Consider the following 25,814-nt stretch of genomic DNA (forward strand, 5'->3'; position numbering starts at 1 on the left):
TTCAGGTGCTCAGTCTGAGCTCCACATTGTTGTTTGTAGTAATATCTTTGGAGCTACCACATTTTTGTCTTCCCCAAGCCTTACTTGTGGATGTGACATGTTGGAGACATGAGGCAAGTTCTGCAACAAGGATCTGTATTTCCAAAAGCTGATTTCCATGCGCAAAAGATCTTCAGTAATTCCTGTCCACACTGTCAGGTGGATGAAGCTGACTCACTTTTGGGGGTGTTCATAGTGAAAAAACAACCTCTGAACTGAGGTGCTCATGCCTGGTGCATTTCTGTGTCTGTATGGACAGCACATTTGGAAGTTCTCTAGTTCTTGCCAAGTAACTTCTCTTTGTGGAGTAACAGTTCATGGTGCAGTAGCTTTGAGGTGTTGCCTGTTGCAGTTCCACATTGATATTTTAATAAATGAGGATTAAGTATTTATTCTGATTTTACTCAACAGCTCCAGAATTCTACTTCTTATAGCAAAGATCAAATATGAAATCAGTCCCTTACTTCATAGTGGCATAGTGACTTTGTATTTGTATTTGGTGAATGTCAGTCAGGCTTGATAACACTTCCAGGTTGTAATCCTGGGGTCTGGAGTAGTCTCTGGATTGCCCACAAGGTGTGTCCTTCTTCAGACCATGTGGCCCTTGGACTCTGAGGGGTGTGGACCTCTTGTTCCATGGACACATAAGACTAGAGGCAAGGTTTTAACTTCTTTCAGGCTCAAACAGAATTGAACAGGTTAATTTGTATGTGCTGATATGAATAAATTCCAATGAGATTTTTTGTTACAAGTTTACTTTTTATCTGATTTTCTAATGTCCCAGTAGAAATTTCTCAAGAGAGATTCTGGTTTTGTTGAAATCTCAGGGAATTTTGCCATTGCCTTTAAAAAACCCTTATGGCTTGACCTTGTGTTGAAGTCTACATGACAGACATTTTCCTTAGAAAGAAACCTTTTGTTCAAATGAATGAGCTGCAGGGGTTTTCAGAGTCAGCCATGGCTGGTCATAAGTACTTAAATTTGTGTGTTTATAAATATGAAACTGCAAGGGTGGAAGCTTGTGATGTCTGTTTTCAGAAAGTTGAATGTTCATCATTCCTTTCTGACCTTTTTGGTGTTGTTCTGTCTTTGTCCATAGAATTCATGTTTCACTCTTCAAATTTATGTTCATTTTATCCTTCATTTTTTTTTTGTTTTTTTTTTAGGACCCAATGTTGTCTTCCAGTGTGAAAGCACCTCAGAGACCCACTATCCAAGTTTGACTAGCGTGGAGGCAGGGTGGCCAGCCCTGCTCACGTGTCTGACAATCCTTTTGCTTCGTTTGAACGTTAGATCCAACCAAGAAATTAGGTTTTCGTGGGTTTTCTTCTAATCTACAGTTTCAGTGGATTTGTAAAAGCAGAAAGGATAGTGGGTCTTTGTGTGGCTTTCACTGCTGTTCATTCTTGTTTCCTTTAGTATTTCCTTTGGGATTGATAATCGTAGTCATTAGCATGCATATCAAGTATTGTTTGCATGGTGGGATTGCAGACACACAAAGACCCACTATTTGCACAGTTTATCTGAGCTGTTTGGAATGGGCACTTGTGTTCTTTTAATGTTATTATGTACATATTTTGCAGAATTAAAATGTTCATTGATTATTGTTCTAATGGACTTGATTTAATCTCTTACATATTGAGCTTTTAAAACTGGGGGCCTTTATGGCTCATCCAGATACAAGCCCTCCCTGTGTGCTGCTGATAGTCACTGTGATTACAAACATGCTACAGGATCTAAGGGTTAGATCTGGTGCACTCCATCCAGCCTTTTCACACCCTTTTTAACAGGGAAAAGAACTATTAGGTGTAGAGTGGAGGATATTTTAATGGTTTTTCTTCCTTCACAGTAGTACTATGGCAGGAATTCGGGTTGTTTTGGCTCAATCCATTCTATCCCTAAACAGCCTCCTTCCTTAAATTCTGATCATTCATATTTGCTTTCAGTTTTGGCAGATGTGCTTAGTTGCTGCAGTAAGTACTCGCACAGCCTCTGTGTGACCAGGCCCTTCCCCTGCCCCTTCTTCTCATTAAATAGTTCATGGTACTGAATTGTTTGTCTCTGGCTGTGGTCTGCAGTGACGTTTAAAGTACTGTCTGAAAGCTGCTGCTCTTCCTCCTGGTAAACAGAGAGCAGCCTAATGCAGAGCTAGCCTCACTGAGGAGGTGTTGCTACGAGAGAGACACTAAGAGAACCTGGAGTGAGGGCAGAGCACTTGGGTTTAGGATGGAGCTGTTCTCCTCAGCCCACAGTCCTGGCCTGTTGGAAATGCAGTGCAGTATGAGCTGCCCTTGTCTTACTGTAATGCTTGGAGGGAAGGAGGAACTTGTAACCTTGATTTCCCTTTAAATAAAAGGATTAATTTGATTCTAGACTACTTCTCTGATTAAATAGTTCTGTGGTCTTGTAACAACAAGAGAGATCTCTGGACACAGTATTTAATTTAGTTGGTTTCCTGAACTTGGTTATGAAACAGCAAAAGTCACTTATGCAATCAGAAATGTTTACAAAACAAACTGCTTGTTTACTATATAGAAATATATATATATATATAGATGAATGTTGTGAAGGTACTATCAGGAAAAGGTTAATCCAATTGCAGAGATTTAAAAGCCTTTCTCCAAAATCCAATGTTATGTATTTATATCCTTGATCAAATAATGTATATGTGCCCTTTAGTTCAGAGATGTATTTTCTGTGCAATACGGATACGCCATGTGCCTACAGAAAACTACAAATGGGTTTTTATTCTGGATGTATTTTGTCTGAACCAGTATTTTGTTATAGAATGAAATCATGTTGTTGTAGGCAAATAATGTGCTAGATAATCCTTTGAGTATTTCAAATGACTTGATTTCCTTCTGAAACCACGTTTTAAGTATTTCTACTGAAATACACTACTCACCCAGAATTGCCTTCTGTGAATTCTGTCTTGGAAATCCTGTTTAATACAGGCTGAAATGTGTTGTGCTGCACTGGTGGCATCAAGCAGTCATGTACTGTAGTCTAAGAATTAGGTGAGCTTCTAAATTATGCAATTTCTAAAATAATGTAATTTCTAAAATTTCTAAAAGGCAGAAAGGCACTGTTCATCTGTAGGAATTGAGCCACACTGACAATCAATGTTCAGTCAGTTTTCCTTGAATACTATATTACTACTAATTGTCTTTGAAATATTAAAAACAACTTCCCATCCTCACTGAGGTATTTGAGGAATTTTCCAAAACAATGTGGCATTCTACTAATTTTTAATTTTTTTTAAACTGATACATTTGGAGATTACAGTACTGTTGGCAAAGTTCCACACAAGTAGTAGCCCTGTGTTGTTGTGTAGGTATGAGCACTGATAATTATTGAAACCTCTGCCTCGAAGTCTGAACTGAAAAGTATTGAAGTGAAGCATTTTGTGCTTCCACAGCTATCTTTTCATGTTTCAGTATTATCTGAGTACACTCTAAATCCTCTTAAGTGTAATAATAAATATAATAATAATAAAAATACACCTTAATAATGCTGATTGAGAGGGACATAGTCCCTGCCTTCAGTATTCATCTGTATTGCAAAAGTCTGCCTAGCACAGCTCCAGCACAGTTGCCTGAGAGCTCTGCTCTCCTGCACAGTGGTGCAGAAAGAGTTGGATACACACATCAGATCATCCAAAGGAAAGGCTATGCCAAGGATGTATTTACAGCAAGATTATTTTAAAATGGCATTCTGTATCAATAAAGCAGTGTGGCTATTGGAAGTTGCATTTAAATCAGACTTTACTTTTAAAAATGCAACTTTTTTCTCTGGTTGTGTGCAACCCACCCCTTTGTTGATAAAAGACCATAGAGTTGAGTTCAGCTGGTCATCCCAGCCAGTAAGTAAAATCACCCTTATCTGGGTGAAAAGGTTGGCTGTGGAGCTAAGGGCAAGGTGGAAAACAGAGTCCTTTGCTGAACTCATGGTTCCCAGGCAAGAGCTGAGAGTCTAAATGTTGCTGAGAGCCACACAAGGTTAAAAAGTAAAACTGAAGCCAACATGGAAAGCAAAATACGCTGTTTGCTGTTGCCTACAGTGTGGTACTTGCTAAATGTTTTTTCCTGTGGGCCAGCAGAGAACAGGGGCCCTGGTGTCACAGGGGTGAGAACCAAACAGTGCTGTAAATGCACAAGAACAGGTACCAAAATGCTGCTTCTGTAACTGGTTTGCATAATGGACTAGCAAACTACAGAAGCCTGGTTTGACACTTAGTTCCTGGATCCATGCAGGAAGGCCTCGTGCCACCCCTGGGACCAGAGGCAGGGCTGGGTGTGTGAGGAGCCCGTGGTGCTGAGGGCTGGGAGCACCCAGAGCTCTGCCTCCACGTGGCTGATGGTGCAGTCAGGAGCAGAAGGCACAAAGCTCCATCAGAGAGTTGCACACTAATAACTGAATCTTCTCCTTCTGGTCACTGAACATTTCTGCCATCTCAGAGCTTTGTCAGATTGTATTCCTGTGTGATTCTCCTGGGCAGGGTTGAACACCTGTAAATAAGTCTGCTGGTAGGAATGCCAGCACTCCTTGGCCTGCAGTGGGAGCTGCTGCAGGGTTGTGCTACTTCAGTGTAATGACCCCATAAAACTGCTGTGTTCTGGTGTGTGCTGCCTTAAAGCCCCTCCTTGTCCTTCCCAAGCTTGAGTGTCACTGTGGGATGGTTGCTGAGACGTGCAAATGCAGGCTGTGCTTAGCATGAGGCAATTGTTCACCTTCGGATTTGAACAAAGTTGTAAGATAACTATGCAAATGTATTTTATTAAAGGGACGCATAAAAGGATCTAGTTTGTCTGTTGTGGTTTTTTGTCCATCTGGGGAGGATATTTTTTCCCAGCTGAATAGCTTGGGATGAGCATTGTGTCAGCTGTGATGGAGTGACTTGATTTTGCTTTTTACCTTTTGAAAATTGATTCATAAATTTCCTCTGTTGTAGCACAGTATCCTGTGTTTACTGATTAGGGAAAATTGGCTAAAAGTTTTTATTATTTCTCCCAGGGCCTGATGGAAACTGCTTTTTCCACAGTAGCAGATTCCTTTTTTTAGTTCCTTTTGTGGGTTTCAGAGGCTGCTGGTGGCTCCCGGAGTGACAGGAGTGTTGGCCTTGTGTGTGGCTGCAGAGCTTGTACCTGGCTGTGTGGTGTCCCCTGATGCCATCAGCTGCTCTCTGGCTGTCCTGAAGGGACTGTGCCAATGCCAGCCCGTGGTCCTTAAGGGGACTCCTGGCCTTTCTGTGACAGGCTGGGAAAATGGAGGCAGGAAAAAGACCCCCAACCTTTACCTGCTTTGCCCACCCATGTCAGCTGGCTTCAGAGTCAAACAAACAAACAACCCCTTAAAAAAAAAAAATCCAACCCTAAACATACCAAGATATTTCCTTTAAAAAAGCAGTTTATATGGAATCATAGAGTCATTAAGGTTGGAAAAGACCTTTAAAATCATCAAATCCAATTATTAACACAGCACAAATAAACCACATCCTAAAGTGCCATATCAATATATTTTCTAATACTTCCAGGGATGGGGTCTCCACCTCTTCCCTGGGCAGCTTTATAACCCTTTCTGTGAAGAAATTTTTCCTAATATTAAATCTAAACCTCTTCTCTATCCCTAAATAGTCTTCATTGGTCACCCAATGCCTGGTGTAGCTGCATCCTTCCAGATGAGTGCCTGAGCTCCTCTTGGAGGGTTGGGATGTCTTTTCAGAGCTGTCACTTTTAATGGCTTTTTTCCCCCGTCCATTGAGTGAGAAAGTCTGTTGGGGAAATAGTGATATATGTTGTTCGTCTGTCTTTCACTGGAGGATTTCCTTTCTTCAGAAACTGTCCCTCTTCCCCTTGGGTGGGCTCATACCAAAAAAGTCAGTAATTGGGAAGGTTTTCTCCCCCGGCCCCCCATGTTTTTCAGGGCTTTGAATCTCCTGCAGAAGAGAGCAACTTTTCACTGTGAAACTCAGTAGTTTTTCATGCAGGGGTAGTTATGTTAGTAGGAAAAAATGCTCCTTGTTCAGGTATATTTGGAAAGTATAATTTTAAACACAACTTCAGAGACTGGGATTTCCTGTTTATAAACTCCCCAGGTTGTTTTACCCTGGCAGCTGCTTCCTCAGCTCAGGGAGCAGGATTTAGCACCACAGTCAGTATGGGCATCTCTCTGTTGCTGTGCCCTGAGTTTCCAAGGTTCCAGACACCCCCTGCTTGCTCTGGTGAGTGTTCTGGAGAGAGAGCTGGGCAGGCTCTGCCCCAGGCTGGCTGAAAGCCTGGCACTGCCTGCACTTGGTGGGAGAGGCAGGCTGGCTTCCCCTCCAGGGAATCCCTCTTGGTCAGCAGAGCAGGTGAGGAGCTGCAATTCCTTGCTGCAAACACTCCCAGAAATCCCACTGCTCTTCCTGAGCTGCCTGGGGAGCTTGGGATGAAGCTTCACCAGAGGGAAGCCAAGCCAAGAGCTTTCTGCTGCCAAACAAGGCAGTTTTACTGCTTCCATGCACATTCCTGGCTGTTAAACCAGCAGAAAACTGCTTTCTTTTACTCCCCTTGGGATTTGTTTGCTGCCAGCAGGAAATCAGATAAGTGCCAGAATTGATGCAAGGAAAGGAGGGAACAGCAATGTGGGAGAAGAGGTGGAGATGTAGCTCCACCCTTTCAGCCTCAGTGAGCCAGTGGGTTGCTGTGGCCACTTAGGAAAAACATTGGCAAATGCACTCGTTAGGCTGGTTTATTCTTCTTTTATTTTTTGTTTTTCCCTTCAGACTCAAACGCCTGAATTCACCCTCTAAAATCAAACATGGGGATTGCATAATGTGTTTTTATGCCAGTATCATCAGACCTATCAAAATGAGGAGTGTTTTCACTAGTAAACACTAGTGTTTAAATAAAATTATAAAAATAAAATTATATAAAATACTAAATACAAAGTAGCATTCATCCCTTCATCCCAGAAGCTGACAGTCCAAACACAAGGCTAGCACAGGAGCCAGTTAAAGTAACTGAATTTTTGCATCTGATAACAAATTTATAAACCAAATCTATTTTAAAGCATAAAAAGGGCTCATTTCTCTCCCAGGCTTGGCCCCAACTTTCAGTGGCCAGCATGAGACAGACCCAAGCCCCAGCATGTGGGTTGTTCCAGCCAACAGGAGCTTCAGCCCATCCCTGCTTCTGTCACAGGAGCGCACCTTGCAGTAGGAAAGGGAGCCACTGGCAAAAGCTGCGACTTCCAAATCTGGACAGTTAATGCCTGGCTGCTGTGCAAGCCCTTGGATTGTCCTGAAATTTCATGTCTTAGTAACCAGGTGGGTTTAACCTCAGTCCTGTACAGACTGAAGAGTGACACAGGAATCCAGAAGTAGCACATTGGCCACAGACTGTCTCAATGGATTAAGACAGACTTTGCAGGAATCACTTTTATCTGTAACTTCACTCCTTTTTCTCATCTGATTTTGCCCTGGTTGTAGCTTTGGGGATTACTAAGGCCAGAAGGAGTATTCTGTGTGATCAAAAGAGCTGCAATCCCTCATCTCTTCTTAAAAAGTGGTGTTTTTTCAAACCTTGTCAGAAAGTTTAAGATCTGTGATCCTCCTTAGGGTGCAGAACTGAAAAGTCCTGATTTTCATTCTAGCTGTTGTCTTTGCTGCTGTTGTACTTCTTTGTGTTGTTCAAAGGGTTTCCTTGTTATGGTGTCCTAAAATTTCATTTGGCAAGAGTTTCTCTTCTGCTGACAGTTGCTCTTTGAGAGCACCTTGATGCTGATGTAGCTGGAAGCTCAGGAGCCTGTGAGGTTCCCATTAGGCCACTGTCACATTAAGTTCAGCCTAATGTTCAGTGTTCCTTTGTTTCTTTCCCTCAAGTTTATTACTAACTTGCCTTCCCATGAGCAGATCTATACCTTGGCAGTGAACAGTCACATCCTTGTGTGTCAGGGTGCCAGGGGACACACAGCCCTTCCTGCTGTAGGTCATTTTGCCTTTCACAACTCCTGTGAACCTTCATGGAGTATTGTTCCTCTAGAACTGCCGGATCAAAGTGAGTCCCTGCGATGTCCTTTCTGCTGTCCTGCCAAACCTACAGTTCACCTGGTATTGCAACCTGCTGCCATCACACCCAGGGACAGATGGATGTTCTCAAACACTCTGTAATTGTTCCTTCTTTTTCCTTTTTGCCCCCTGCTGCTTTGCAATATTCTGCTGTGTGATGGCTGACAGAGGGATCAGATTGACTTTCTGTGCTCTCCTTTACCCAGCTAAACACATTCACCACTCTGGTTTTACCAGTTTTTGGTTTGGTTTTGGTTCAAAGTTTGAACACTGTTGTCTTGTTTACTAACATCCCATAAGAGATAGAGTCCTGTGAAGTTGCAGGGTTTGCATGTTCTGACATGGGGTTTGTGACATTGACTGTCAGTGTGTTCCTTTGCATGATTTTGATTCTTCATCCTCAATGCATGAAAATAATTCAATATATTTCCAGCTCATTAAAAAAGTTGTGCAGCTGTGAGTTACACAACTACAATGTTGTGTTTCAGCTTTACAAATTTGTAGTGGTGGTTTGTATCATAAATTAATAAATAAGGCAGAGAACTTGAGAAATGGGGTGGGGATTAAAAGTGCAATGTCTTAAGTCAGGACCAGCCACATTTTCTATGACTTCATCTCACAAAAGACAACTTAGAATCATAGAATCATTAAGGCTGGAAAAGACCTTTAAGGTCATCAAGTCCAAAAAGACATTGCTCAAGGTAAGAGAAAATCGCAGTTTCAAATCAGTGTGGCAGAAGAGATGAGAAAAGTCATGAGACAAATGGAGTGGCAAGATGTCAGGAACTCTTATTCTGCATCATAGTACAAGGGGTGTTCAAAGAAGTAAAAAGGTGATAGACTGAAAAGTGGCACAAAGAAGGGAGGGGGACAATTGCTACATCACTTGATTTTGAAACCCACTGCTGCTGCAGAGAGGGTTTATTAGTGCCTGTAGAGTCTGAGCCATAGACTGCTGAATGCTGGTGCAATTTTGTTAATTTATCAGATTTAATTCCTTGAGTGGGATCTGAACTCCTCACTTATTTCCTGCAGGGTGTGCTGATCTCCAGAGCCTTGACACCATGCAGCCCATGGAAAGGAAAAGGCAGGGCTACATTCACGAGCTCATTCAGACAGAAGAAAGGTACATGGATGACCTGCAGCTCGTCGTAGAGGTGAGATGGCTTGGATAGGAAAGTGCATTTGGCAAAAGGGCACCTCTATACTGAGTAATAACAATAAAGGGATTCTTATGAATTGTGAGATGATGGAGGAGGAAAGGTGTGTGGGCACCTCACTTTCCAGTGAATGATACGTGGTTGCTCACCAGGCAAAGGCACCACTTTGTGAAACCCATCAACTTACAAAGACCTTCCTGTTTTCCAAATCCTCTTCTTGTGTTGGGGCTCAGTAAAAAGATGATGGGTTGGGGCCAGGTGTCGAGCAGAGCTGCACAGAGCTGTAGAAGCACCACAAAAGCTTTTCATGTGCCTTCTCCCCAGTCTTATTTCTGGAAGCAAGACCACCTCCCTCAGCAGGGCAGGAACAGGCCAGCATTAAGTGCTCTTGGGCGTCCAACCTGACCTCTCTGTACAGAACAATGGTGTGGTGAAGTGTGGCAGATGTTAAATAGTTGAGTCACAGGGGTGCTCTGCTCCCCAGAGATGAGGTGCTGAGGGCCCCTGAGAGCAGCTGTGGTTCTGCACACAGGGGGACCCTGAGTGCTCTGGGTCAGGGGAGCAGAGCAGTGCCTGAATGTAATTTGTACAGTGACTGACCCTGAAATCACAGGAAGGTTCTTCTGCTGAGCTATCAGCCTGCAGGTCCCAGTGCTTGTCCTCACTTTGCAAGTGCTGGTGCCAGTGTCAGAATGGGGTCACACGCTATGGGGAAACAGCTGTCACATGTGCTAGTAAGAAATTGCTGTCAACTGCTGAGAAATTAGACACTGAGCATTCAAAAAAAGTCACTGCTGGGCTAAGCAAGAGGCTGAGCTGTTTCTTTTCTCTGAAGAATTGCTCATTTTTTGGCTGCAGGTTTTCCAGAAACCAATGGCTGATTCAGGCTGTCTCACAGAAGGAGAAATGGGGCTGATCTTTGTTAACTGGAAGGAACTCATCATGTCAAATACAAAGTTACTGAAGTGAGTACTTACCTGCAGTCTTACATTTTCGTTTTCATTATTCTGTCATTCTTTCCCCAGGAAATTTGCTGGGTTTATAGTCAATATTCTGTCCTTGCTGATTATTTCCTATGGATGCTTGCATTCAGAACAGCTGAATGCAGTCAGACTGCTTCAAAAGGAGCTATAATAAGAGAGGGAGAAATCAACAGCAGGAACAGATGTACATTTGCTGTAATATCTTAGAAACAGACCCTACACAAAAGTAGGAAGATTTTCTTCCCAGTTTTCTGCAAAGCAACCTTTTATTCTCTAAAAAAAATCTTTAGAAATATACAGTGGCTAGTAATTCACTGAATGGGATGCTGGTTGAATGTAGAGATTGATGCTGGTTGTCCCAGAAACCTCAAAGGAGAGTCCCAGTCCCCCAGACCCCATCAGGGAGATTGTTCAGCTCAGGGTGTTGTGTCAGGGTGACTTCCTGGGGTTTCAGGCAGGAGCCCAGCACCTCCTAGAAGTGCCTGTGCTGTGTAAGGAAATTCACCTGCCAGGTTTGTGTCCTTTCAGAGGTGGATCTGTAAGGTTGTGGCTTGGCAGCAGAGTTGGATGCTGATCTCTTTCCTGTCCGCAGGGCCCTGCGGGTGCGTAAGAAAACGGGAGGCGAGAAGATGCCGGTGCAGATGATCGGGGACATCCTGGCAGCAGAGCTGTCCCACATGCAGGCCTACATCCGCTTCTGCAGCTGCCAGCTCAACGGAGCAGCCCTGCTGCAGCAGAAAACTGATGAAGATGCTGATTTCAAAGACTACTTAAAGGTATCTCATTCGGTGGCTTCTGTGCCCTCTCCTTTCCTCAATGACAGGAGCCCGTCTAACCAGCATTCACCACATCAAAATGAGCCAGAAGAGTAAAATCCTGCAAAAATAGCTAAGAGGCTTCCAAGGTGTATTTACATGGTGACCATGGCTAACACTGTGTGTGCTCTTTATTTATAACACTGTCTTTCTCTCTAGCTGATTTACTTAGGCCATAAAAGGAAAATTGCCAGAACAGTTGACATCAGGCATTTGTTTATTTCATTGCTTTGCTCTTTTTCAACCTGAGTGGAGCCTCTGATGTCAAAATAAAAGCTGGAACAGTTTTGAATGTAAGGATTCTGTATGAGCAATGACCCTGTGATTTATGCTGGCAAAGCATCTGGGTGCAATGACACTGCCAGCTTTCCTTACTGTTCTAGATACAAGTAGTGTCTGCATACTGAAAAAATCTAAGATCTCTTGGAATGCCTGGAAAAATGAATCTGCTTAGAGAATTTTCAGTATTCAGTGCCAGTGATGCAACTGTTTTCTGATGACTAATGCAATGTCTCTGCTAAATCTCTTGGTTGCACCACAGAAACTTGCCCTGGACCCTCGCTGCAAAGGAATGCCCCTCTCCAGCTTCCTCCTGAAACCCATGCAAAGGATAACGCGCTACCCCCTGCTCATAAAGAGTGTGAGTACCCCAATGAGGCTTTGTAGGTGAACACTTTGAGTTTCATCTCTGTAGCAAAAGCCAAGATAAAGGCTTGTCCCTTTATGGGGATTTCTCCAACAGGCTTACCTCTGTTTTTATCTTGCTTTCTCCCCTCTTTGATCCACACCAGATTCTAGAGAACACTGCAGAGAACCACCCGGACCACAGTAACCTCCGGCTCGCCCTGGAGCGCGCGGAGGAGCTGTGCTCCCAGGTGAACGAGGGCGTGCGTGAGAAGGAGAACTCGGACAGGCTGGAATGGATCCAGGCCCACGTCCAGTGTGAAGGACTTGCTGAGGTACCTGCACTGATGCCCTGCAGGGCTGGGGCTTTTCAGAGTCATTTCAGCAAGGCCAGGGAGGGAATGGGAGTCCTTGCTGACATCCCTTATTGGAACATGATCCACTGCTGAGCTCTAGGCAGGGAAGCTTTTATTGAATCCTACTCACAGCCATAATGTGATGAACCATTGTTTTTGCATGGCTATAGTGGCAGAGAAATCTTGATTTATCAGCTTAAAAACTGGTGCCATTTAGACCATTAAACAGACAGAAATAACTCTTCTCTCTGAACTTCTCATCATGCTGCCACTGGGCTAAGTCAGGTGTTACTATGGAGGATTTCACTTAATGTGTGTTTCCCAGGGTTTCCTTCAAGCAGGCAGGGAACAGCAGCTCTCAGTGTCAGATCCTCAAGGATATGTGGTGTTCAGGCTCCTGTACCTTTCAGGACAGCCTTCAAACGGAGGTGTGTGTGACAGTTCTCCACTGCATAAGGAACCGTGGCTTGACAGATCCAGGTCTGTCCTGTTCCATCACCTAATCACCCCCAAGAGGTGACCTGACTGCAGCCTGTGCAGCCTCTTCTTAAACACAGCTTCTGGACAACACAGAAGGGGCCATGCAGTAAATGCCTCCATCTGGTCATCTCTGTGTGTGTTCTTGGTAAAGCTTAAATCTCCTCTGAGGTGGAAGTTGTGCTGTGGCCATGGCTGATCACAGAACAGTTCCCTTATCTTCATTTAGAATGGAATTCATTAAAGAAAAGAGAAGAACATTTTCAGCAGCTTGGTCAATCTCCACAGTGAAGAGGAGCAGGAGCTGATGTTTGCATAGACTTGCTGCTGCTAATGGGTTTTGTCTCTTCCCAGCAACCCGTGTTCAACTCCCTCACAAACTGCTTGGGACCACGGAAGCTCCTGCACAGTGGGAAGCTGTACAAGGCCAAGAGCAGCAAGGAGCTGTATGGATTCCTTTTCAATGACTTCCTGCTGCTCACCTACATGGTTAAACAGTTTGTGTCTTCCGGATCCGATAAACTGTTCAGTCCTAAATCCAACTCCCAGTTCAAAATGTACAAAATGGTGAGTGAGTCAAGGTGTTCCATGGTTGTGTTGGTACAGTGGGTCCTGGCCTCTGATGAGGAATGCTGCTCTCCACTGGGATTAGCTGTGTGGCCCCTTTTGGTGTCACAAGGGCACGTTCTGGCAAACAACTTGCACAAATGACTGGCTTAGTTGGCTTAGTACCCAGAAAAGGACAGATTTCTGCATCTCGGTTTAACTAACACTTCCATCCACTTTGGGGGAAAAGGGCAGAAGTAGCATCATGCCTGAACAGCTGAGTGGGATGTTCAGAAGCAGGAGCCTTGACTTCAGTTTACCCAGGTTCCTGCATCCACAAGAAAATTCCTGTCCTTAACAGTAGAAGATGCAAAATTTTAGTCTCTGTGCCCATACAGTGTGTGTTCCCAAGATTTTGAAACTGGAGACATAAGCTTAAGTATTGGGGCTGCTTTCCCTCAGGGAACCTGAGCTCTGGATTTCCGAGCTCCACACGGCAGCTCTGCTCACACACTCTTCCCCTTTCACAAAGCTCTTTGCCTAGGAAAGCAGAATGGGGTGAATTGCCAGAGAAATTTTTCTCTCAGCCCTTTCTTGCATCCTTTACGTAGTGATCTCATTGTTTGTCCCGTGTCCTAAGTCTTTCATTTTCCCTACAGTAAAACAGTGTATTTAAACATGCATATAGAGTTTCTGCCTATTGTCACAGGGTGATGCTGCCACAGTGACATTTGCTCTTCTTTCAGCCGGTTTTCCTTAATGAAGTCCTTGTGAAGCTGCCCACAGACCCTTCAAGTGACGAGCCAGTTTTTCACATATCACACATTGACAGAGTTTACACACTTAAAACTGACAACATTAACGAGCGGTGAGTAGTGAAAATGCAAATCTGAGCTTAGACTTGTTCATTGATGCTGCAGGCTGTGTTTCCAATGAGCTGACACAGGGCCTCTGAGCTCAGAAACGGAGCTGTCTCTTGGCCAGGAAATAAACTCACTTGACTCTCATTTGAATGAGAAGTTTTTTCTGATTTTGTTCTGCTTCTGCAGGAGCTTTTGCAGTGGCATCCAGCCACATCTGCTGCTCCTTGATGTTTCACTTATATCGAAGAACAGTTTAGGGCTGCAAAATCCAGCATCCCATAGGGCTCTTCCCCAGTCCTGAGCAGTCTTTAATGCAACCCAACAGTCCTTAATAAAACAGCAGCTCCATGTCCATTCATTGAGGCCGATTTGGAATGTGGCATAAGGTTAAATCCAAAAACTCCATCACCTTAGTCCATGACTTGACTTGATTTGTGATGGCTCTAAAATTTAGGGAGGGGAGAATGGGGAAGGAGAGTGAGGCAGAGTCATTGAAGATTTTGCTGCCTGTGGGATGACCCTGACTGTAGGGATTGCTCCCTGCAGGACTGCCTGGGTCCAGAAAATCAAAGCAGCATCAGAGCAATACATTGAAACAGAGAAGAGGAAACGAGAGAAGGCTTATCAAGGTACCCACTGAGTTCTGCATTTCCCTTTATCCACCTGGATACAGGGGCAGGCCATTTCCTGGAGGATGCCAGTGTCTCCTTCAGATCTATTGCCAGTTCTTACATTCCAACCAATCTGTTTATTTCTGACCTCTTTGTTCCCAGCTCGTTCACAGAAAACCTCAGGAATAGGACGCTTGATGGTGCAAGTGATTGAAGCAACAGAACTGAAGGCCTGTAAGCCCAATGGTAAGTGAGGGAAACAGAGCAGTTTTATTCCTGAAACATTTGGAAAGGCTTGCTGAGAGCAGTTGGTAATTTGGGAATCCCTGTGGTTTGTCTACAGTTTCTATATGAAATAGTCATTCTTTAGTTTCAGAGGACAGAGTGAAGAGCCAGCCCTGTGCTGCTCTGGAATATAGGATTGCCTGATCCACATCATCTGGCAGCAGCATTGATGTGTGTCCAGGCAGGCTCCAGGTGGAGGGGGAGGTTGTGCTCTGCAGAGGGGTTTCACTCCCTGTTCTGTGTTTAGGGAAGAGCAACCCATACTGTGAGATCAGCATGGGCTCACAGAGCTACACTACCAGGACCCTGCAGGACACCCTGAACCCCAAGTGGAACTTCAACTGCCAGTTCTTCATCAAGGATCTGTATCAGGATGTCCTGTGTATCACCATGTTTGACAGGGATCAGTTCTCACCTGATGGTAAGTGTGAATATTTTGGCAAAGAATGCTTTTTTGTTAGCTGAGGTACCCAGTTCCTCAGCAGCAGTTTCAAGAGCCTGTAGGTCTGCCTGCTGCCTGAGAAGTGTTGTGTAAAAACAATGCCTCAGTACTCAGGAGGTTCAACAGCCTTCCGGAGCCAGTAACTCCAGGCAGTCAGATCTGATCCCAGTCTGGCTTCTGTATCAGACACACAATTATTTTCTTGTCAGACTGAGGAGACAGACAAGTTGAAAGCAGCAGTTCTACTCACAATAGGTGCTCAAAAATAAGGTCCTGGGCTATATTTTCACAGCAACAGCTTGATCAGCTTTCTTGTTGCTTGGAAACTGAGCACGTTTTTGGCAGTCAGTTGCTTCTCATATTCTCTGAAAGGTTAAGTGCTTTTTCAGGGCTCTGACACACAGTCAATTATTGCAAATTTGCAGGGAACTGCCTTGACCTGAGATGCCTTGTGTGTAACCATAGCTCAGTCTTTTCTCCTGTGAGTTAATGTGAGTTTTGCTGGACAGCTGAGTCTTCTTTTTCAGTCCATGGTGAACCTTTTAATGCATACATACAAAAGATGTCATGTAAGAAATAGTCACACAATAAGTTTATGATTTCTGAACAGGACTGTAAACCTACTAGTAATTGTTGAAGATCATTCTAGTAAAAAGCATGCTATATAGGCATAATTAAAAGTTGGCTGAGCCAAAACAGTTGATTTTTTTACTGTCTTTGAGCACCTCAGCTGATTTATAAACAAGTTCCATCACCTAACTCTGACCAGCCAGCTCTGAAACGGAAGAACATTTGAAATTGTGCTTCTAAAAGGGTATTTTCTAAGAGTATTTTTAAAGCCCTTAGGTCAAACTGTGACATCCTAATTCCATAGCATTGTTCTCTTCTAAAAAGGTTCCTTTTTTATCACTGCTGGCTGGTTTACACAGGGCTGGGGTCCATCCAACTGGAAGCCTGGGAGCAGTGCTCTGGAACAGAGCATGTACCCCACAGCATTGCATTACCCTGTCTCACTCAGATTTTTTATGGTCAATATCTCTGCCTAATGAAATTTCTAATTCATTTGCCCAACAGATTTTTTGGGTCGCACTGAAGTTCCAGTAGCAAAAATCAGAACAGAACAAGAGAGCAAAGGCCCCACAACTAAACACCTACTGCTGCATGAGGTTCCAACAGGAGAAGTGTGGGTGCGCTTTGACCTGCAGCTCTTTGATCAGAAAACACTCCTCTAAGAACGCTTTTGTTTTAATTTATGAAGGACAACTGAAGCTAACAGCCTGGACATCTTTTGGTAAAAGATTCCTTGTCCCATGCTGGTTATTAAGCAAGAATTCCTGCTGCTTCTGTGTTTCCTCTTAGTTCCTGGTTGTGCTTAGTTCCTTGCAGTGTTCCCAGTTGTTGTTAATCTATGCAAACACAAATGTTACTGTAAATACAGTACTATTGCTCAGTGCCTTTTTATTATTTTGGAATATCTTGGGTTTGGATGCCAATGTTTCCATTTTCAGGGCCATAAAAAGTATTATGTAGAAATGTGGCACCAAGCTGTTTGTATATTTTACCACTTAGTCTGACAGACAGACTGAGGAATGGTTTAAGCTCAGCACTAGAAATCATTCCATTTGAAATCTTAAAAGTGATATCCACTGGAATTTTCCCATCTCAGGATGATCGTTTTAACGGTTAAATGCTGAAGAAGCCTTAGCACTGGAGAAGTCTCCAATATATTGTATATTCTTTTAAGATTCAAGCATAGTTCTTTACTTGACTTTAGTTCTGCACTGGAATCAGTAACTGCTACTTGATTTTTCTTACTGCTTCAGTTTGATTTATCGTTCTCTGCTGAGACAATGTGGTTGTGAAGAATAGCTAGAAAAAATATTTTAAATACTGTGACCCACAACAATGTGGCAAAATACTCTTCAGCTCTTTGGGTTTTTTCCTAAGTATAAGTTATTTGTGTACATTTCCTTGGTCTTGCAAACCTCCATGTGAATCTTGAAGCTTTGACATTGCCAACATGTATATAGAGAGTAAAATATAAGTTTATTAATTTGTCTACAGATGTTTATTGATGCATAGTGATTTTAAAAAAGTATATTTTATTGTACAGGGGAATGTGAAATAATAAGAAAAGCTTATAGGATTTGTTCAAGGAAAGTTTATCACAAGTTTTAAAGGTTTGTTCTGGGGAGCTGTCACCCCAATATAAACTGTAAAATGAACTGGCTGAAATGAAAGCAAAAACTTTCTCTTGGCAGCAAATCAGGGGTGGTTTAAAAAAAAAGGTTTGTTTATAAATATTTGTTACATTGTAACCATTCTATTCCTCCTTTAAACTGCTTTGTTGCAGAAGCACAGCATGCAGTTCTGAGCAGCCTGTGCCCTTGTTTTCCACGGGTGCAGAAATTCCTCCTGAAGTCTGGCAGTTTCCCACCCAGTCGCCATCTGTGCACCCTCCTATTACTCAGTCAACCTCTGTTACATTTAACAGTTTTCTGTGGTTCAGTATTTCTAATCCTAAATAAAACTCAACCTTGGCAACTCTTGAGAGATTGTGTCTGTACAATGGGAGTTTGGAGGACAGAGAAAATTCAGTTTCCAGGCTCTGAGCCCAGAGCTCTGGTCAGCTGCAGCAGCAGGGAGATGGGACTGCACTGGCACAGGAGAGGGTCAGGTTTGAGGGCACTGGTAGCAGCTGCTGCTCAGCACCAGCTCTGCAGAAAGCAGCAGATGTTTTGTACACCACTTCCCATCTCCTCTCCCCTGCTTATTTCCTGCCTTCTCAAAACACCCACGATGTATGTGAAAAGTGATTTACTGCTTGGACAGTGTCTCCAGGAGAGAACACCAGCACTGTCTTTACTGAGCTCAGCCCAAGTTAAACCTCCTAAAATAGCAGGTTTTGGCCTGTAGAGCATTGAGCTGGATCTGGGAAGAAGAGGAGCAGCATCTCAGACATTTCTTTGGCAGTGGGGTAACAACATTTCAGAACTACATGTTTAAGACAGTAAGTTTATTGCAGTTTGCCCAAAGACCTGCCTGGCCTGCTCTCACTTGCTTTGGCAGTGCATGTAACTTAATTGTGTAAAGGGTACCTTTGATGGCTGTGGTCAGCTGGAGCACAGGTGACATCATTGGCTCTCTCTGTCATTGTGCTAGTTGATGAGTTCCTCGTCCTTTAAAGAGAAGGAAAAACTGTTGCCATGCTTCTGTAAAGATCAGCTGAGCTGTCAGATTATTTCCTTCTACACAGCACACTGCCTGGGAACTCTCCAACCTTCCTTAGACAGGACATCCCCTCCATGCTGCCATGATGGATTTGAAATGAGGAAAACAAACCTCCCCCTGCCATTGCTACTGTGTCTCAAAAACTGGGCTTAGATCCAGACTGTGTTCCTGGTGAAAACCATGTCCAAACACTCTGGGGCTTAAATGCAGTAGGAGTGAGTTAGTAAAACTAGAACACACTCCCCTGGAGCAGCACGTCAGTAACATGCTCTGTTAACCTCCTGCTGGTCAAAGTGGGACTCCAAACCTGCTCACACCTTCCAGCAGTCTGTGCACGTCTTCTGGAAGAATGGATCATACTCTGATGGGTCATAATCATCCAAAAACACATAACCCTGTGGGAGAAGCAGGTACTGGGTCAGCTGTTGGTGGTTAAAACAGTGAGAGCAGACAGCCTGGGTGGGACAGAGCCAAGCACAGCATAACACAGCACCAGAGGTGGTTGGAATCTCTGAATTCTGTGAAAAATGAATTCCCAATTTGCATACACTGCACCTCAGAAAGAAAGTGACTGAACTGTAACAGGAAAATTCCTCCATCCATTTTAATTTATCACAGGCATAAATATATAACAAATTATTTCATGAAGCATTCAGAAATAATGACAGGCTAAAATGCTAACCTCAACTAGGACAGTCAGGACAATGGAATATTTTTTTTTTTTGGAAAATGTTTTTCCAGAGGAGGAAGCCCTGAGATTGGCTCTGTTTGTCAGAGCATGGTGCTAATAACACCAAGTTGGTGAATTTGATCTCACTCACTTCAGAGTTGGACATGATGATCCTTCTGGGTCCCTTCCAACTCAAAATATTCTGTGATGTCAGCAAGACAGATATTAAAAAGAAAAGGAAAACCAGGAGTGAGTGACCCCTCACTAGCCACAACCTTAGGCAGGTCACTGGTCTGCAAGATAGCAGAGTTCCATATCTGGGTTCATGAGCTGACTTTTTCATCTATACATTGGAGTAAAGACCTGAACCTGTGGGTCTCATGGTCCAGGCCACAGCTCCATCTCATCAACAATGCTGCCACAAGTGGAGGAGAAGGCTGATAGCAGGGCAAGGAGCAAAAGAAAATGGGCAAAAAGAAGGGAGGGAAGGGAAAACACATCCAGAATTAACCACATTAACTAACCCACACAAGTGTCTCAAGTTCTGCAAAATTTATCATATGCTGCCAGAGTTAACACAAACTTATACAAATAACATGTAAATATGAAGGGCCTCAGCCTGCTTCTCAGACATGCTGGTGACAGACCTGACACCACAGAACAAGGAGAAAAGGTAGAAGATGATCACTGATCCTGTTGCCCCCCTTCAGGCAGAAGGACACATCCCAGTACATCAGCCATTGTTTCTGGAGGGTACCCAGCAAACTCCTGACCTGGCACAGCAGCTTGCAAGATGGACTGATGCAGACCCAGATATGTGCAGTACCCCCAACACAGCCTAAACCCAGGACTGCTTCAATTCTTTCTCATTCCATGCAATTTAAATGCATGGGTCTGTCATATCAGGCCTTTGAAAAATGTAGTTTGGTCTCTTTAAAACAACACAGCTCCCATGGTATTTTCATTTCTAGATAAGTAGGTTGTTTACAATCTCACAACTCCACTGTGCAGAGGTTTCCACTGACAACAACTGCCTGCTCTCATAAAGTATTATTTTTATGGCAGATTACATAACTGCTTTTATTTTTCTCTTTCTTTTCATTCCTGAGATGCAGAAAGTTTAGCTGTGGGATCTGATATTCAAGAGAGGTGTGAAATTAAGAGCAAAATGAAGAAAACGAACAAGTATTTTCTACAGTGACTGCAATTTGCAATTTTTGTGAATACTGAAATACACAGAACTACAAAATCCACGAGTTGGGTCCATTACCTGCATGAAGACAAACAATTGTTTGCATCTTCCTGTTGCCATATTTTTTCTTTTATGAAGCTTGATCAGTAGCATCCAAGGCCACAAAATCATTTCACTCATGCTCTGCCCACAGAGCTGCAGTACTGCTGTAGCTGAACTCCTGAGACTTGGGAGTGCAGCCCACACCCTGCTCACTCAGCCTTTGGTTTGAGCTGACAGAGCTCAAGGTTTTCCCACTAAGTTGTCCAGCCCACAGAGGCAAACACAGCTCAGTAGGGTGTTCTGTCTCACCATATTCAGAGCCCAGCACGTGTTCACTGCACCAAGCAATGCTGCTGCTCATAGCTGCTGGTGAACACACACAGCTGTAACACCACCATTATAGAAGTCCTTCAGAAAAGTAAGTTACAGACAAGGTATAATTGAACTCCAGGTTACTTCACAAGAAGGAAATAACAGCTAAACCCCTGTACTTGTCCACAACCCTCTGTATACAACCCCCTCCATGACAGAAATGTGTTTGTCATTGATACCTTCTTTGTAAAGTAGTTTAAATATTGAGAGAATTGTTCTTGTCTCCTTTTCCACACTTCTTTCTCTGACTGGCTGTCCATTTTTTTCTTCATTTTTTGCATAAGTGGCTCTGAAACATTATCAAGATATTTTTTGTACAGAAGCTCTGTCTTTCTCAGATCTAGGAAATCATTCTGCTTCAAATATCTGTCCAGCTCCTTAAGTAAGAAAAAATGGAAAATAAAAACCATATAAACTATTGATCAATAAGATTCCACATGTAAAGGTTTGCAGCTTGGCTGACCTGACTGCTCACTGCTCCAAGGCATCTATTTTCCAGCCCTTCCTTCTGCTCTTCCCTCTCTCCACTTCTCATCACTTATTTCCAAACTTGCCCTTTCAAGAGCTCTGGCATTCAGACCCTTAATTTTTGAAGCTGTGGTACAAATTTGGCAGACAATGACTCACTTTTTCCCACCAGGTTATTGAGCAGAAATCACTGCAGAGCAGGGGGCTGCAAGCACCAGACTGTGCAAGACAGCCTGCAGGACCTTCCCTGCAGCACTGGCAATCTGCTGGATCAGATCAGAGCAGCCCTCCTGCCCTTTGCTCACAGCACCACTGTCACAAATTACCACACCCACAGAACAAATATTAGTGCAAACAGGCAGTTCAAGTCACCTGGGATTCACATTTAGGGTTGCTACTTCAGTCCTATCCAGAGTGGACTGAAAAGACAAAAGCTCATAACTCTAAAACAGTTTTTCAAGAATACAGGCAAATAACATTTTCTCAAGAATCACTGTTTAGGAACTAAAAATACTGACAGGAAAGCACATAGCAAATGAGAAAACAGCACACTTCTTACCCTCACAAATTTTTCTCTGTCCAAGATGCACTGAGCAGAAGCAATGATGTCTCGGCTTTGATCAGCTACTGCCTAACAAAACATGAAAAAAGCCCACATGAGGTGAAAGCAGGACTTAGAGCAGGAGTTAAATTTACTTCTGAATTCAAAATAATGACTAGTGTTGTGATTAAAGGCACATTATACCACAACCCAGCTGGCAAATCCTTGCAAGATTTGCTCTGAACAGTTGGGTTAAGTAGCAACAGCAGAGCACAGGAAGAGCTGGGAGGAGAACTGGAATGTACATGCTCAGGCCTCCTTGGCTGCTCCTCACCACGACCACACCACCTCCCTCTTGCCACTGTTTCTCACCTATGCCAAACACGTGGCGCTTGAACTCCTACACTCCAGACAGGGAGTACAGGCAATGCACACCAGATCTATCCTTTGGGGATATAATGTATTTTACGCATAGAATGGAATATTGGCCTGCTACTCCCTGTGCTTAATATTGATTTTTAATTCCAATTGATGGTGTAGTTTTCAGTCATGTCTGCCTTGGCCCTGCTGACCAGCTCCACACTCCTAAAGGTTCATTACACTAAGATGAGCAGGACATCACACATCAGAGCAAGCAAGGAAGAGACAAAAAGTATTAAAAATTCCACCAAAAACAAATGAGAAAGAGGAAATCTAAATTTCTGGCATGTTTCAAGACCCTTACATCCTACTATTTGAAACAACTGATATGTTGTATTATGCCTGATGAATTTACTTCATCTAGTCACAGATCCTTTCTACAGTCAGCAGTACAAAGACATGACCACCACTCCAGCTAAGAACCATCAGTGGAGAATGGAAGAGCTTTCCTTCAGGATGATACACATGTGAAGGAGTTGGGTGTCCTTTCACTGAAGGAATGAAGTCCCTTCTCCCTGGAAAAGGGCAGGCCCAGGGGCAGCCTCATCACAGTGCTACTTACAGGGCAGCTACAAAGAAGATGGAGGCTCTCACTTCACCAGAAGCCACAGCAAGAAGACAGGGGATGAGAGGTACAAGTTGCACTGGCAGAGGTGTCATCTCAATGTAAGAAATAAATTTTTACAGTGAGATCAATCAGTCCCTGAACAACCTCCCCAGGGATGTGGTAGAGTCCCCACCACTGAGGGTTTTCAAGGTGCAATTGGCAGGGAGCTGGATACCCTCACCTGGTGTCTCTTTCCCATGAAAGGCTGAGCCAGACATCCTCCAAGGTCCCTTCCAGCCTGGGCTGTTCCATAAGTCTGTGATTCTAACTAGTCACACGCTTGTTTCAGCTTTTATGGGAAACTTTTCCACACACCAAACTGCAAGTTATTCATTAAAACTGACTCAAAAGGATGCAAGAGCTGAATAAAACCCATTGAATCTGTTGTTATTTTTAGAATTCTTTGTTCTCCTTCTCCATGATAAACATCTCTCAGATTTTACTGAACTTTGAAAATAAGTTTTTCATTCTCCCCTTCATAATTTCTATTTAATTCCTCCACTCACACCTTCACACAACAGAAGCCCTTCCTTCTGTGTTAGCCAATCTTTGGCAATATTTTCCTTCCCAAAATGGTTGCTGAAATCAAAATTATTGGCTGTGCCACTCTGCTAGTGCTGAGGAGAATCTCTGAATAAATGAAAAGAAAGAAAAAGGTCTGCATAAAAAGACAACCTGCTTTACAAAGATCTGGTTCTCACCCAGGTTCCACAACCAAGGCACAAACTAGGATGGAATGGTAAGAATTAATACAAGTGCAACAGCCATTTCTGAGTGTGCTGTGGAGGGACAGACTGAAGCCCAAAGCTCCTGCTCAGGGCTCACAGATGACTTCAGGCATGGAAGCCTGGGAGCATGGCCAGACCAGAACACAGTGCCAGGATTTCAGTGGGATTGGTGGCCAGTTCCAACACAGGACCCAGTTACACACCTGTGCTCCCAGTTACAGATACTGCTCTCTGTGTTGCTCACAGCAGAACCTACAGCTGAAGGAATGCTGGGGTCACTCACCTTCCAAGGCTCTTGCTGCTTGGGTTTTCTCACAGGTTTCCCATTTGCAAATCTTTGTAGCCAGGAACCTTTTGAGTAATTCACACTACCCATGGCTGGATTAGTCTGGGAAAAACATTAAAACTGTCAAAACCCATAAAAAACTATTGCATTAACAGCAAAATCTAAATTTTCTTACAATTCCTACTGATCAGTGAAACAGATGTCTAAAGGACTTCTAACTGCTGATACCAGCAGCATTTTCCTGTCACATGAAGTAAAACACAGAGATGAAGTATCAGGTTAACAGTCAGACATTGCCTCTGGTGGAACCGTCTGTCCTCATCTCCACACACCAGTTTGTTTCCAAGAACAGTCACTGACAAATTATTTGAAAATGCTTGTCAGCTCTGGAAACATTTCAGAGTTATCAAATTATACCTCCAGACTATTACTTCTTTCTTTTGTGCCTTTTTCAATCAGATAAAATCCCTTTCAAGTAATTGCCACATCCCACTATGGCTATATTTTATTGGTTTTTAAAGTTAGCTCTACCAGATGAAGCTTATGCTGAAGTGCTAACTCAGCTCCAGTCAGAAAATTCCATCTTCTCTCTTGTATGTGCATCAGGATATGTGGATTGATTTATCACAGAGACAGTGCAACCACAGAGGCAAAATGCCCTTTACAGGAACCTCCATTTAAACCCCTATTTATCTCAGATTCACTGGAGACACACTGCTTCCAGGAAACAATGGATTCACAACATTACTTGGGTAAAGAATGGAACAAAAGAAAAGCTTATTTCTGCACAGATACTGACCCCAAGTCTTGAGACAGAGCTTCCAGTTTTTAAAAAAAAAATAAATCTGATATTCAATTACTTTTTGCAGTATCTAGTTATAAGAATCAGCAAGGACTCTTGGGTATTCATAGAACATAACCTTTTTTTTTTTTTTTTTTTTGTAGAAGACAACACTTAAGAGTTTATTCTGTCCAATCCAGCGCTTTAGTGACAATATCTGACTCCCAGCTTTCCTCTCTGGAGTGCAGATTCAAATTTCATGCCATCAATTCAAGGTAAAGTCTGTAATCTACATCTTTATTGGTTTCATTTTATAGTCCCTGCTCTTGTACACTGACAAAAACAACTGCTGGGATATTCCTGCATCCTCTTTCCTGTCTTTTCTGACTGAAAGAGTCAGAAATCACAGGAGAGCATATGTTGGAAGGGGGTTCAGGAAGTCACCTGAACACCTCGTGTTGCCTTTTTCCCAAACTGGAAATGAAACTCAAGATAATTTTAGTAAGGAGGTAATATAAAAGGGGATCTTTATTTGAAGCCTTCAGAGGCAGCTATGGAAAGATGTCCACACAAACCCCTCCCCGGGGTGAGTACATTTTTATAGGTTTTAGGAAACTAGCATAATTGATAAAAAGCAGTCATTAGGAGGACAAGTGGTGATGCAATTCCCCAAGGTGAAGCCCCTTCTCTGGAGCCCCCCTTCAGCACTAGTTGTACTTTGTCCATGAGAATGTATCCCAAAGAGCTGTTCTCAGCCTTCCCTCCCAGGAAGAACCAAGACAGGATAGAGGTCTTGTACCTCTAAAGGCCTGGAGCTCTGGAATTTGATTCTCTTTCTCTTTAGGGAAAGGCCATGGAAAAGTATTGGGAAAAGTAGCTACTAATACAAAAGGTGACAGAGTTACAAATATATGTGTGAAGAATACAGAGAACACATGAAAGAAATAAAAGGCAAAACCCAAATTACATCAATCTCAGTATCAGCGAGAAGAAAAGCAAACCTCACAGGACCAATTTCTGATACAAAATTAACAGGCAAACAGCAAGGGCTGAAGAGATTTGGATACCTGACAGGCTATAGATTTGGCATTAGAAAAACCCAACACACCTTCCTATGAGCAATACATCCTCCCTACCTGCACAGGTGCCACAGGCTCCTGTGTCATGCCACCATTTACAGATTTCCTCCACCTCACAAAGACAGGCTGAGCACAAAGCAGAGGAGGTG

The 25,814-nt window shown here is 43.3% G+C and overlaps 2 protein-coding genes across 8 annotated transcripts in view; one reads left to right on the top strand and one right to left on the bottom strand.

Annotated features, from left to right (window-relative positions):
• Nucleotides 1–17,812, top strand: part of ITSN2 (intersectin 2) — an 80,565-nt gene extending 62,753 nt beyond the window's left edge. For 6 of the 7 annotated variants that reach the window (XM_054280598.1, XM_054280596.1, XM_054280601.1 and 3 more), the window contains 11 exons: nt 9,122–9,243; nt 10,105–10,211; nt 10,822–11,005; nt 11,586–11,684; nt 11,836–12,003; nt 12,856–13,068; nt 13,794–13,915; nt 14,457–14,539; nt 14,684–14,767; nt 15,054–15,227; nt 16,323–17,812. In XM_054280598.1, the coding sequence (XP_054136573.1) occupies nt 9,122–9,243; nt 10,105–10,211; nt 10,822–11,005; nt 11,586–11,684; nt 11,836–12,003; nt 12,856–13,068; nt 13,794–13,915; nt 14,457–14,539; nt 14,684–14,767; nt 15,054–15,227; nt 16,323–16,480 (1,514 nt within the window). In that variant the 3' untranslated portion in view covers nt 16,481–17,812. Of the gene's footprint in view, nt 1–1,205; nt 3,081–9,121; nt 9,244–10,104; nt 10,212–10,821; nt 11,006–11,585; nt 11,685–11,835; nt 12,004–12,855; nt 13,069–13,793; nt 13,916–14,456; nt 14,540–14,683; nt 14,768–15,053; nt 15,228–16,322 lie in introns of those variants that run through there. The other variant, XM_054280602.1, reaches the window with a different exon arrangement.
• A 467-nt stretch (nt 17,813–18,279) lies between these two features.
• FAM228B (family with sequence similarity 228 member B) lies at nt 18,280–23,895 on the bottom strand. Its single transcript, XM_054279044.1, has 5 exons — nt 23,803–23,895; nt 21,783–21,854; nt 20,935–21,132; nt 18,795–18,874; nt 18,280–18,427 (listed from the first exon to the last, which is right to left on the bottom strand). The coding sequence occupies exons 1-5, from the start codon at nt 23,893–23,895 to the stop codon at nt 18,328–18,330; spliced, it is 543 nt and encodes a 180-aa protein (XP_054135019.1). The 3' UTR covers nt 18,280–18,327.
• Between the last annotated feature and the right edge of the window lie 1,919 nt (nt 23,896–25,814).

Source organism: Melozone crissalis, unplaced genomic scaffold (assembly GCF_028551555.1).
Source record: "Melozone crissalis strain CALT ecotype California unplaced genomic scaffold, PUWL_Pcris_2 ptg000027l_1, whole genome shotgun sequence".
Lineage (NCBI taxonomy): Eukaryota > Metazoa > Chordata > Aves > Passeriformes > Passerellidae > Melozone > Melozone crissalis.

Bases quoted from the DNA above. Each gene is read 5' to 3' on its own strand.
- FAM228B (XM_054279044.1), bottom strand. From the start codon at position 23,895: ATGGGTAGTGTGAATTACTCAAAAGGTTCCTGGCTACAAAGATTTGCA. The intron at 21,855-23,802 runs GTGAGTGACCCC...ATGTTTTGTTAG, and splicing joins AGCAGCAAGAGCCTTGGAAG to GCAGTAGCTGATCAAAGCCG. The intron at 18,875-20,934 runs GTATCAATGACA...CTTCTCCCACAG, and splicing joins TAAACTACTTTACAAAGAAG to GGTTATGTGTTTTTGGATGA.